We start from the raw sequence: 13,745 nt of genomic DNA on the forward strand, positions 1-13,745 counted from the left end.
TAACAATGATTACCTATATTTTGAGGAAGGGATGGGAACTAAGAGGATAGGGTGTAAGAATATGAAGTAATGAAAATATTTAATGATGTCCCTTTCTATTGATTATATCATACATACTTATGAATGTGGCATAGGTTTAAAATTAATTACTGAAATGCAAAATTCATTAAACAAAAGTTATTTTCTATCATTTACCTCTTCACGAAACAGATATATAATGAAGATTGCTTAAGCAAAATTAAGGTGGTTAATTATTACTAATCATTACAGCAAACAACTGCTTATATTTTCATGATATTCACTGAAATAGATTATCTGTATCCTTTTCATATATTCTATCCCCAAATCAAAGTAGACAAGTATTAGATATTGTTTCTTTTTGAAGAACCCCAGGTGATAATCTTTACATTCTAAGGATATTTTTTTAAAAGCCTATTTCTTGGAAGAGATGCAAGAAGCCTTTGTTTTACAAAAGAAATTTTATTTTACAAACTTAAAGCTCAAGAGATGGAATTGGTTCCAATTAAAAATGAAGTTAACTCAATCCAGAAACAACAAAAGAGACACTTCTTCAAAGTATTTCTATGCCTGGCCATTACTATGTGTGCATTAAAACAAAACAAGAGCAATAAATGCTTGTCAATGTTATTACTACTAAGAGCTAAAAAAAAAAAAAAAAGAAAAAAGAAAAAAGGAACAAAACCCCAGAGGGCTATCTCATCCAGAGATACCCAAAGTCACTCTGTTTTTGGATGATTCCTCTTTAAGAACAAGTATAATAAGGGCACAGTGAGGTCGTTCATTGCAGTTGTGGTGCTGATGAAACAGGCTGTGGGCTAATCTTGAACTAATTATTTTCCAGTAAGGAAACTGATAATCAAAAGATTTAAATATAATTCCCTTGTTGAAATGAATCTATTCATTAAAATTACTGTGATTATAATTTCAAATCACCAAGTACAATGGCATCTAGTGAATGTCAAGTGCATAGATCACAATTTCATACTTTTTTTGTGCCATTACAGTTAACTCTAGATAGTGGATTTTAAGGATGCCCTAAGCACTCCTCCTTTATCAACAAGCTATGAGTTTCTTTTATTTAACTCTTGAGTTTTAATTAGCAAATTTTGTCTTCTAGTCTGTTGATTTCTTAGTTTAAAACCTGTAGGGTCAGTGTGTAACAGATGGACTTGGTGGCTTTTGCATACCTTTACATGTGAACTGACTGGTAATCAATTTTCGTTTCTTTAAGAGAAGGAATTTCCAAGTTCTAGGAGCTCTGACCCTGCTCATTATTGTTGCCTACCAAACGAATGGGTGTACAGAACACAGTACCAACATACTTTTCTTGTTCCTCCTTTTAGAGAAATGCATGATAGAATATTTTGCAGCCAACTGACTTTAAACAGGTGCAATTATAGAAGGGCCCACCCTCCTCTGCTCTAATGAACTTTAATTTCAGTATCTGATGACTAGAGTCATTGGGCACATTTAAATTATTCTGTGCTCTTGATTCTGTGCCCCAAAAACAGACACAAAGGGAAATCACATAAACTGTAATCTGAATGGATTTAATATCCTTTTCTTACTTGGTCTACATGCACCACCTGGTGGTAAAGTAGTGCATTTCAAGTTGTGTGTGTGTGTGTGTGTGTGTGGTGTGTGTGTGTGTGTGTGTGTGTGTGTGTGTGTGTGTGTGTGTGTGTGTGTGTGTGTGTGTGTGTGTGTGTGTGTGTGTGTGTGTGTGTGTGTGTGTGTGTGTGTGTGTGTGTGTGTGTACTGGAGGATATTAAGATGGGGAAGAGAATTTTAATATACATTCCTAAATACTGGTTTAGACTAACAATGCAATTAGTCTGCAAAAACACCTAATAAAACACTAGACTACTGCATATGCACACTAGAACAGGAAGTGTAAAGGACAATAACTCATATTTGAAAGTAAATTAGCTTTCTCTTATTTACATTAGCTATACCTCTTATAATTCCTAAACTAATATTTATTTATTGTGCTATATTCTTGTTGAAGCAAGAGTCAAGCATTGGTAACCAATGTAAAACCATCTTATTTTTAATTTTTAAGAATAGTAATTTTTAAAAATATGTATCCTTTTCCTTTATTAATAATTAGAGTAAGTCACAATTCACAGAACTTTAAAACTACAATGCACCATAGAATCATTTAGACTAATACACTAATTTTATAAAAATAGCAGCTGAGACCCAGTAACAGCAAGTGACTTGCAGTGACTTGCCCAAGGTCATACTGATAATTAGTGGCCCAACTCAAACTAACCTAGGTCTTCTCATTTTCAATCTAGGACTGTAAGACATAAAATTTCCATATAATGGTGAAATATCTCATAAGAGATATGCCCTTAACTCAGCTACATAGTGCTGTAGGACACTAAGATGTGAGTTAATGCATATTAGTAATTTTATTCTAACGTCCTGACCACAAGGAGTAATAGTAGAAATGCATGCTTAATAAAGCTATGGAAAGGATTTTCTAACTATTAAAAAAACCCTTTTGTATGTTTGTTCAAAGGAATATTTTTCAATTTATATAAACTGCTATGTTGTACAGATGGTTTAAAAAATTCCCTTTCCCCTTCTAACTGCTTCAGAATCAGAGATCTGTTTCTACAAAGTAGGTATCCACTTGTAGATTTAAGAATAAACCATGTTCACAGCTCCCTCTCATGACCATTGAATGAATACTATATAAGCCTTTTTTTATTCTCGCTGTTGTGCTCAACTAACAGCTCACTGGTTAAGTTTTAATTGCTTCCAATGAGGTCAGCAAAGGTATTTATCGAAAAGCCCTGAATAAAAGGCTCCACACACTCACACACAAGCACACACGCGCTCACACACACAGAGAATTCCTCTTGCCTGTTGATTTATGGAAACAATTATGATTCTGCTGGAGAATTTCTCAGCTGAGAAATAGTTTGTAGCTACAGTAGAGAGGCTCAAGTTGCACAAAGCAGACAACAGACATGGAATTCTTGTGTATCCAGCTCTTATCAACAGAACAAGTAAGTTGCTGTTATTTGTCTTTAAAAATACTGCTGAATGTTTTCTAGTAGTTTATCTCATTCTCTGGTTTCAGTACTGAAGGGAAAAGTAAAGTTACCAGATTCTTGAGCCATGTAATTACTGTGATAATTATGCTGTAGAACTTACATAAAGATAAGGTTGAGGTTCTCCAGAGCAGACCTGACATTTAACTTGAGAAATGTGGGCAGTTCAGGAGAAAACTGATTCACCACAAACATAAAGGCATGTCATAATGAAATCTAGGGAAGGCTTTTATATTTTGTTAATAGTAATTTTAGACCTTAAGTCTGTAGCTCTAACTGCAGGATATTTCTTACTAAATAGCAACTGGAATGAATGGTATAAGCATATTCTGATTAGTCTTTACTAATGCATAACTTTTATAAATATACATATAGAGTGGAAAGATGTTGACATCCTCAGTGTAAGCTGTTTCAAATGTTCCTACACAGTCAATATAAACTACATTGCATGTTATACTATTTACCTACTGAAATTTATACATACGATTTTCATCTTCCTCTCCCCCCCGTTCTTAATCTCTCATTGCAAACAGAAGGCAAGTGGCAAACAGCGTTACAGCAACTGAGCTTATTATAAACCTGTTTTTATAAGGATATACAAACAGTTATTTAAGGAGGAATCCTGTATTGTTATCAGGAGCTAAAAGGATAAGGCTAACAGTTTGGAAAGAGCAACTACTCTTTCTTAAATCAATCTACAATTCACAGATAAGAAGAGGTCAATGACCTAGGAGCAACAATCAACTCAAGATTTAATTTTCATTATGTTATTCATGAACACCCGGAGCACTACACTATAATGCGCAAATGGATACTGACATGGATCCTGCCAACTTTGCTCTACAGATCATGCTTTCACATTATCTGTCTAGTGGGCACTATATCTTTAGCTTGCAATGACATGACTCCAGAGCAAATGGCTGCAAATGTGAACTGTTCCAGCCCTGAGCGACATACAAGAAGCTATGATTACATGGAAGGAGGGGATATAAGAGTGAGAAGACTCTTCTGCCGAACACAGTGGTATCTGAGGATTGACAAACGAGGCAAAGTCAAAGGGACCCAAGAGATGAAGAACAATTACAGTAAGTAATCTTTTATTTACAGCACTGCCTGTGAACCTTACGAATCTGTGAAAGGGTCAAGGGTCAAGTGACATGCTTTCTTAGTTTCCTTTCTTTTTTAAATCAGATATCATCTTCTAAATTCTTTAAATTGGGATAGTTTAACTACTTTCCTAAAACAGGGCAAATCTACTAATATTATTGTTGGGGCTAATTACCCAGGTGAATTTGAAAATATATTCTTCACTTCCTAAGATCAAAATGTTCCTAAGTTAAGCACAGTGTAAATATTTGTTATTCATACTGAAATGTGATTTACTGTTTTCTAGCAAAACTCACTGGGAACTCTAATGGAGTGCTTAGTAAGTACTCACCAAAAACTACTTACTGGTTTAAGAAACAGAGAATTTATCTTTTACAAATAATTTTATTTCCTTGGAAAGAATATTTCTGTGATGTCAAATACTTAATTTGTTCTCAAAAATGCATTCAGTGACTTGTGTAATGGTGAATAGTTATAAAACAGAAGGGAATCTGCAGTATCCTTTTCTGTACATGTTACAATGAGCTTCTATTAGATTGCTTAATTATTTACTGCAGCAGATGATAGGTTCCTCCTAACATTTTCTTCACCTAGATCTTCTACACCATAGTTCTATGTTACTTTAAGAGAAATACAAGGCCAAAAGAGGAAATAAAAATGAGTTGGAAGAGATTTAATTCCATGATTTTCTATTACTGAGCCTTACATTTTCCTCAAGAATAAGTTATTATTTTCATGTTGAAATATCGGGATTGGATTTATATTTTAGTATTCATGATTATTAAATAGTCTCAATAATATTAAATTTAATGGGGTGAAATATATACCTCAACATATATATTAAGACTTTAAAATCCTGGACTGAAAATAAATTTTGTTTGTATTATTAGCACTTGAACAATGTTATTATATCATCTTATAATCTTGTAGGTGTTAAAGTCAATTGAAAAGACTGCGTGGGGATGATGGTGCGGACATCTGCCTAGCACAGTGCCAGGCTTGCGGTGGATGCTTAAAGCTTCTGTTGCTTGTTTAATGAGTGGCTTTTAGGCTTCTGAACTAATGAACCAATAAATGGGAATTATGTTTCCAATATAAAAATGAGAGAATCTTCTTTTTAACTATAATTGATATAGAATGTTAAAGCCATTTTAATGGCTTGTTAATAGTTATGATTTTATTACTGTTATTAATAAAATTATCATATTGGTTCTAGAGTATTGTTATTATACTTAAGTTTAGCTAAGGAAATAATTATTTGGAGAGAAGTATTGTGGATAGCCACTTCTATGTGAGCAACAGAATTTGGCTTATAATCAGTTTACTTAAGTTATTGAGATTTATCATGGATAATGGAACCTTTTAGAGAGGACAGAGCCCAGGTGGAAGTTATGACACATAAGTCCAATGCCTGTCTGTGAATGACTTTAGAACAGTTTCTTACTTCTTTCCAGTTCTCAGTTTTTTAATCTGTAAGATGTGAGATACACACAGATCATCTCCAATATACAGTATAGTTCTTATAGGCTATCTGTTCTAGCATATATAAAATATACAACATAAATGGAGCAAATATAAGTACTCATACAATTATCAGTATCTTGAAAGAAGGGAAAGTGAATATTACCTCAACTGTAAGATGAACCATCAGAACCAACTTCAAATTGTAATAATAAGGTTATTAAACCTAAACACTGTAGAATTCTTTTAGATGCCAACTAATTTCTTTCGAATGCTTTCATAAAATAATGAAAAAGTGAAATATTTCATGCAAAAGCCAGTGAAATGAATAATACGCATAATTATTTGGAATAAAAAATATCTGCAATTGGATGCATTCACATTTGTAAGTTTTATTTTGTGTTAAAATTGCTTAAAACCATGAAACTCAGGTGTTTGTAAACTTTCACAAAATGCTAAAGTTATTTTGTAATTTGAAACACAATTTAGCCTAATGTTGAGTAACCATAAATCCAATCTGATACACAGTTTCTCCTCTCTCACTAATTCTACAGTAACAAAGAAAGAAGGTAAGAGAGAATGAAAGTCATTCTATATCATTATAAATTAGAAGGTCACAATACTAATGTGCTAAAAGATATATATATATGTTTTATAAATAATCTTCATTTCTATAAGCTTTTTCACAGGCTGTGTACATAGTATACTTTCTTGATACAGTAAATTCTCCAGAAAGGATAACTCAATGGGATCCTTTAAGTAAACTCTACAGCTGTTGTCAAGTTGTGCTATCCTTTTGATGAAGGAACCAATCAGGCTTCTCCATAATAAAAAGGACACTAATTCACTGTTCTCTATAAGAAATCCTAAGATGCAGAAGGAAATCCTCCATGGAAAAATAAATGGAGAATGACTTAGAAGAGAATTTTGATAGTCATTTCCTATTATTTAAGGGGAGGCCTTACTAATTTAAAAGTGAATGCCCCATAGATAAAATGTGGAATTTGACACACATGTGAAGTTGAAGCTCCTGTAACCAGGTACAAAGAATTCCAGGTACAAAGAGAGTGCTCAACAGAATTTATTTAAAAAGTTAGAAGAGAAACTTGGAATTACAAATATGAAGATTGTTTACATTCCTCAATCATTAATTGAGTGAATGAGCAAATGAACAAAAGATGTTTCTTTTTTTTCCCCATTAAAATGAGAGTAAAAGGTAGTTGGGTTGTCCATTAGAGTGAATTTCAGCAGAGTTCAGAAAGTGGTCAATATCAGAATTAAACTGAATTTCATTTTCAGTGTTCAGATCCCTTAAACTTATTAACAGGTTGTAATCACCCACCTTTGGAGGTCTTTTCAGATGGTATAGATTTAAATGTCTTACATGATACAGTGTTTTGTGGGAAGTTAGATGTCAGCTATGTGAAATGTAATTGCTCTCTGAGTAAGATAGTCCCCAGTCTATTCTCATGGCTTTGCTTTGAATGAAAGGGAAAGTGACTTGAGGCTGTCAGTGGGTCTTGAATGACTGCTTACTTCATCAGCAGAAGCATAACTCCTTCAAAAGAATGTGGTTTATAAGATATTGCTAAGATAATGGGTTGGAGAGGTGAAATGAGTAGGAGAGGTGAAAAATATGAGTGTATAACTCTGTTTACAGGTGTTGGCCTGCAAGTAGGTGCATGGAGGGCCTAGAAGAAGAGAAGGAGAGTGGTAGGGAGGTCGATATGATAACTCATGTCTCATATTTTTAGGGAATTGAAAACACTACTTAAGCTCTCTGGATTGTGAGGATGTCACCTCAGTCTTAGCTTAATTATAGTATAGTCTTGTGAAATATTTTAAGTATAGATTAGAATGAATAAATTGCTGAAAAATTACACCAAAGAACCCAACAGAAGTAAGACTTGTATTGGTACGCCTACAAGTAAGACCCCACTATGTAAATGTAGAAATTCATGAGAGGACAACAGATGCTGGACTGCATGTCTGACAACTGAGAGGAGAGAAGCTGTAACTGGAGAACTGGGTCTGAGATTGCATACTATTCTTGCCCGGGAGGCAAAAAAATCTCTCCTCTCAACTTGTTCTCTCTGGTGAAACTGGAACCTAATCTGAACTAATCACAAGGTTAATAAAAGCATAAAGTGTCTTCCCCAGACCATGAAATAAATATTCATGTTCTCTGCAGAAGGAGAACATTGATATCATCATAAGAGGACTGGCATTGGATGGCCAGTGCTTCTCCTGCTATCAGAGCTCCCCCTTGGAGACAAGGCCAGAGGGCGAGTTTAATGTTTGGATTAGGCAGCCCATCAGCAGACAGAGGCAATCACTCTACACCTGGCAGAAATAGCACTGCTGTTGAAGCTGGGAGTTGAGGTGCTGAGTGAGAGACAGCAGCAGTGCACTGGGCAGCTGACGACCGCCCTGGGAGACAGATGTGGAAGATAAAGCTCAGTCTCTCAGGATGATTTTCTTGTTTTTGGCATCCAATTACCAGAGTTTTGCTCTTCCCAGCAATGGTCACTATTACCCATTCCCGTTTAGAAATCCTTAATGTCATAAACCACTGATTTAAGAAAAAGTATTCCTCACTTGTTACAGTTAAGTATTGTAAGGTCCATAGCAAGAAAAGGGTTATTAGCTATTCTGAAAATTGGCCAGTGATTTGGCAATATTCTCTTTTGGATTGTTAGACTGTGACGGGATATGGCCTAACAATTGGCAAGAAGCAAATAAACAGAGTGTTGTTGGATTTTGCCACAAAATCTTCAGTGACTCAACTGTCAACAAATATTTGGATAAGCTCCTACTCAACAATAATCTCTTCTAGTAGCTAGCATATCACCTATAAATAGAGAGATGGTAAATTTGGTTATGTTTCAAACAGTTCTTAGAAGGTTATTTAAAAGAACAACAATTCAAATTATCAAAATAAAAAAAACCAAGACAACCCACCTTTAAAAAAAGAAGACAATGAAGAACATATCTATAGAGTTGAACCAAAATCCTAGAATTATTGACAAAATGGAATCCTGTAGAACTGGTGATCTGCATTCCCTTAAGTAAGTTGTTAAGGCTTTAAATTAAGGAAGATGGATAAATTGCTGGGGAGCAGATTTGGAAATATTAGCTATTCTTTGGAAATTCTAATATTAAGGATTATTTTTTGTTTTATTGTATTCCTCTTTTATATTTTTATTTTGGCTAATGCAAGTGTCTGGCATTTATAAAGTGCAAATAATTTACTGTCACAGGTGCATATATTATTTATTTTGTAAATCCTCATCTAAACTGACCATCACTTTCATTTCTGTATCAACCCAGAGCATCGGAACGTGTATTTTCCCTTGTGACTCAGCTGCATTACAACTCTTCACCCTGTAGTTTTAGAGCATTCAGAGACCCAAGTGAATTAGAATGCAAGAAGCCCACTTTTAGATATATGGAAGGATTTCCTTGTCTAGATTTTTCTATTTCTTGGCCAAATATTGTAATCAGCTGGGGAACTTAAAAAAATACTGACACCAGGTCCCACCCACAAAGATTCTCGTTAAATTGATTTGGGGTGTGGCCTGGGCATCCGGAATCTTAGAAGCTCCCCAGATAATTCTGATATGCCGCTAAAACTGAGAACCACTGGATTAAGGGGATCACGGATTGCTGGAGAAACCACAGCTCAATTAAATGGGAATCTTGAGAAGGCAGGGAGAACCCAGGCGTCAGTGTTTGTTGAAGATCTCTAGTGATTTCACAGCACAGCTAACGCTGAAAACTACTACTTAATGGGACCAAGGGTTCTAATTCATCCTGGGTCCCCTCAGGTGCCTGGGAATGTTTTGGAACCCTTACAGAGCTCTAGAGTTAACTCGTACCCTAGAACATTTCGAATTGGGCTTATCAGGAATGAATTTGAATTAAGCACTGAGGACGTTCTTCTAGGTCCATTTGACCTCTCTGACAAATTTCAGTGGCTCCAACATTTGGTGAACTGGCCTGGCAGTGGGTGTGATGGCAGCTCTTGCAGCTCCTATGTAAGAAGGCTTCTCTGGTGAATGAGCTCACTGTGGGGAAGAATAGGTCCTCTGCCACAGTCTCACAATGCCAGGCAAGTATGAATCTTTTCTGATATTTTCAAGTGGTGCTGCAGCCGGGGACCTGGATACAGGCCTCTATTCCAGGTTAGTCAGCACTTAAATGAGCTACTTACGACTATGAACCCAGATGCTCCCAAATAGAAACATCTCACCTCCTATGGCTCCCTAACAGAATTCAAAGGCAGTAATTAAAAAAGATAACTTCCAGTTTAGAAAACCCAAGGGGGAAGAAACCACAGGCCTAGAGCGGCTATCCAGATTAGTGAAAAGGATGTGAAGTCAGAGGTTTGTTCTCTGGGTAAGTTTGGGACTAAGGCAAAGCTTTCCATCTTTTCTGAGGATCCTAGTTTTCTTTCTCTGACCTAAATGAATTTTGGTAGCATAGTAACTTTTTTGACATCACTATTGGAATACAGTACCTTTCTATATTTTAATGTCATATATGTCACATGGAAAAATAGGCAAGAATTGGAAGTATTTAAGTACTATGGAGAAAAAGTACTGATTAAGTGAAAATGGGCTTCCATGTGAATTCCTCCCTTTTCTGAACCATATCTAATCTTTCTTTTTTTAAAGATCACTTTACTGAAGTATGGTTGACATACAAAAGCTGGACTTATTTAAGGTATATAATAAACTGATGAATTTGGGGATAAATACACATCTGTGAAACCATTGCCACAATCTATGCCATAAACATATCATCATATCCAAAAGTGTCTTCCTGCCCTTTTTATTTATTACTATTTTTGTGATAAGAACAAACATAAGATCTTTCCTCTTAGCAAATATTTAAGTATATGATATCATATTGCAAACTATAGGCACTACACTGTACAGTCTCTCTCTAGGACTTACTCAACTTACCAAATGAACCTTAGTATCCTTTGACTAACACCTTTGTGTTTCCCCCTCCCCTTAGCTCCTAGCAGCCACCATCCTACTCTCTGCCTCTGTACATCTGATTATTTTAGGTTCCTCCTATAAGCAGTATCATGTAGTATTTGTCCATCTGTGTCTGGCTTATTTCACTTAGTATAATGTCCTCCAGGTTCCTATCCAATCTTCCTGCATACGAAATAGGTTGGAAAATGAAAATCTTCTGCCTTTTGCATGGTTTTGAAAGTCACATTAAAGAGTCATTGAACATTAACTATTTCTTGACCAAGATTTATATCTGCAATTTGAGGTTATATCTGCACATGACTTAGCAAGGAATATCATAGTTAGTTGCATGGATAGGTTTGTGTGGTTAATATACAAAGACAAAGGGATTAGGATAGGGAAGGAGAGAGGAGAATTATCCAATATTAATGTCCAGGTAAGACTTGCCTTTTAGACAGACAATATTCTCAGAGGGAAAAGCTTGATGTCTGTTGAGGGAGAATTGGCTCTAGAGATTCTACAGTTACTCCATTCAACTTCCTGCAGAAGAATGTAATCACTTCTCGTGAAGTGGGCATAAGTACTTGATAGAACCATTAGTTAGTATCCTTCTAAGAATAAATAGGAAAAAAATATCTTTGTAAACAGGAAAGAAAAGGGTGAGAGAGGAAAGGAAAAAGGACTTCATGTAAAAATTAATGGATTTGCCTTTTAAGTTTAGGGTGGATTTAAATAAAGGAGTCTCATAAAATAAAGTTCTATTAACTTTTTTGATGCACTTAAATAAGGGCAATGGAATGCAATAGATTTTAACAAGATAGTAGTGGAAGGATTTCTGAAATCAAAAAAAAAACCAAACAAAACCAAAATGGTATACAGAGGGGTTGAAATGATAATAGATTATTGCAGATGTTACTCAGATTGGAGATTATTGCAGATGTTACTCAGATTGGAGGTTTAAACCTGTTAGTTAAATTTGTGCCTAAAACTGTAATAATCTTGATTTAGCAAGACTATTCTGAAATTGAGTTTATTCTTATGATTAATATAAGAGAAATGAGGGATCAAAAGCTATATATTTTCCATTTGTCTGCCTAGATGTAATTGTAGATAATATTGAGAAAATGATTTTAGATCAAATTCAGAATCGACTCAGCCTGTAAAATTTTCTTAAGGCAGCAAGCAATTCCAAACTATATTTCTTAGAACAACAGTATTCCTTAAGATATTAATGGTGTTTACTGCAATACAGTTCCTGTGGCTAACCATTTGGGAAATATTAGATTAAATAAAGTTTGAAAAGTTTTTCACAGCAGAAATTCTCTGAGCCTATACTAGAGTTATAGGAATTGCAAAACTCTAAGAGAGCTCTTCCCCTGCCACCCCTACACATTCCCTACTCTTGTCCCTAATTTGGTAAACCATTTAAATTTTATCAAATTTCAAATTGAGAGCTATTGCTTAGGGATCTATCTCTGGTGTAGTGAAGAATTAAACCAAATTGCCACTCAGTTATTTGGTCCAAGTAAAAAGGCTATGAAATTGGGAACTGAACCAATATTTTAAACATGACCCTGAATCAGGAATTTATGCCAAAGTCAGGAGTCTGCATATGATTTTGGACTATTATGGTAGTATTTTGGGTATGGATGCTGGGCTTAAGTCCAGAAATTATCAGTGAGATTCAAGCTTGGTTTGAAGCTCTGAGTGCTGAGCAGCTTTATAGGACCATTCTCCTAATCTGAAGTGATGCACAATATTTATTCTTTGGGCAACCTAGAAACTGACCAAAAGCATTTCACATGCAGTCACCTAAAATCGTTTTAACATTTCTGCATGATTGAAAATTCTTATCTTATGTATCTAAACACTATTAACTTTGTCTTACTTTTCAAAAAAGTAATTTTAGCAAAATTTAAAATTATTTCAATACCATATCAGTAGCAATAAAGAATAAGTTTCATTTACAGACCAAACACTATTTCGAATTTTGAAATTTAGACAGACTGAAGGAAGAACTACAAATTTAATGAATTAATTTCAGTATCCTTTGGAGAAGTCACTTAAGATTTTAAATAAAATTGCTTTTCTAGTCATACACAGCACATTTGCCTTGTCTTATGGTTCTTTCTGTTTGCATTTGCTAATGCCATTAGAATGCTAGTTCTGGAAAGATAAGCAATATTCTTCCTTTTGTCTCCCAGTGACAGAGGAATTGGCACTTAGCACAATGCAAGAGGTGGAAGAAAGGAGGATTGGCAAGTCACTCAAAATATTTTTCTCTTAAGTTTTTACACTTCTAAAAGTAGTTAGAGATAAGAAGTAGATTACTAAATTATCATGAAAATTTAATGTGGACAAGTATTAAAAGCTTTGCTGAAATCAAAGAGAAATACATCTTACTTCTCTTATTCTCTATCATAAAAAACAGTATTGGCCTGTAGAACTTATTTGACTTACTGTTTTTCTAGGTAATTTCAAGGGACTAGTGGAAAAGTTTTTTTTTGTCATTTTTCTATTGTTTTTGTAGAGGCCAAAGATCTAAGCAGTACCACTGATGATACTGAAAGTTTGATTGGTGAGGTATGATGAAAACCAATTGTGGAAAAGTTATGGTCCTCTTCAACAGCAACTCTTATTCTCTTCTTATCCCTGCATGTCAAAAACTATATGTAAATCCCCCCACAAAACTCATAGTTGATATTGGCTTGAGGAATACCTGCACTAAAAGAAGACAGAGGAAAAGTTTTTAAGAATTAAATGAACTATACTAGTAAAAACAGGCAGTGTGCTGAGAATTTCTGGGTAGGGATCTGCCTACTTATTAGTAGCACTTGAAAGATCGATCCTGAACTTGGTGGCCCGTGGTGAGTGAGGAGCAGACATGTGTATACAGAGGAGAGCTGGGGAGAGGTGGAGAGTCGGAAGATCCCTCTCTGTTTTAGGGCCAGGAGCCTAATCCTCAGATAGTCTTTCAGGTCTTAAGATGCCTCTACTTGTTCTTCGGCCTGCAGGCCTGGTGGGGCTGGTTCACACTGAGGCGGCTCTCGCGGGCACTCGCCTGTGGTCAGGGGGCAGTTTCCTCCCTTGTTTGCATGAATAATGA

The 13,745-nt window shown here is 35.2% G+C and overlaps 1 protein-coding gene and 1 long non-coding RNA gene across 3 annotated transcripts in view; one reads left to right on the top strand and one right to left on the bottom strand.

Annotated features, from left to right (window-relative positions):
• Positions 1-13,745, bottom strand: part of LOC140843144 (uncharacterized) — a 176,768-nt gene that overhangs the window by 63,523 nt on the left and 99,500 nt on the right. The window lies entirely within an intron of this gene.
• Positions 2,799-13,745, top strand: part of FGF7 (fibroblast growth factor 7) — a 60,752-nt gene continuing 49,805 nt past the window's right edge. Inside the window, exons 1-2 of one of the 2 annotated variants that reach the window (XM_037022195.2) lie at positions 2,799-3,041; positions 3,620-4,171. In XM_037022195.2, the coding sequence (XP_036878090.1) occupies positions 3,886-4,171 (286 nt within the window). In that variant the 5' untranslated portion in view covers positions 2,799-3,041; positions 3,620-3,885. The remainder of the gene's footprint in view (positions 3,042-3,619; positions 4,172-13,745) is intronic. The other variant, XM_037022196.2, reaches the window with a different exon arrangement.

Source organism: Manis javanica, chromosome 8 (genome assembly GCF_040802235.1).
Source record: "Manis javanica isolate MJ-LG chromosome 8, MJ_LKY, whole genome shotgun sequence".
Classification (NCBI taxonomy): Eukaryota; Metazoa; Chordata; class Mammalia; order Pholidota; family Manidae; genus Manis; species Manis javanica.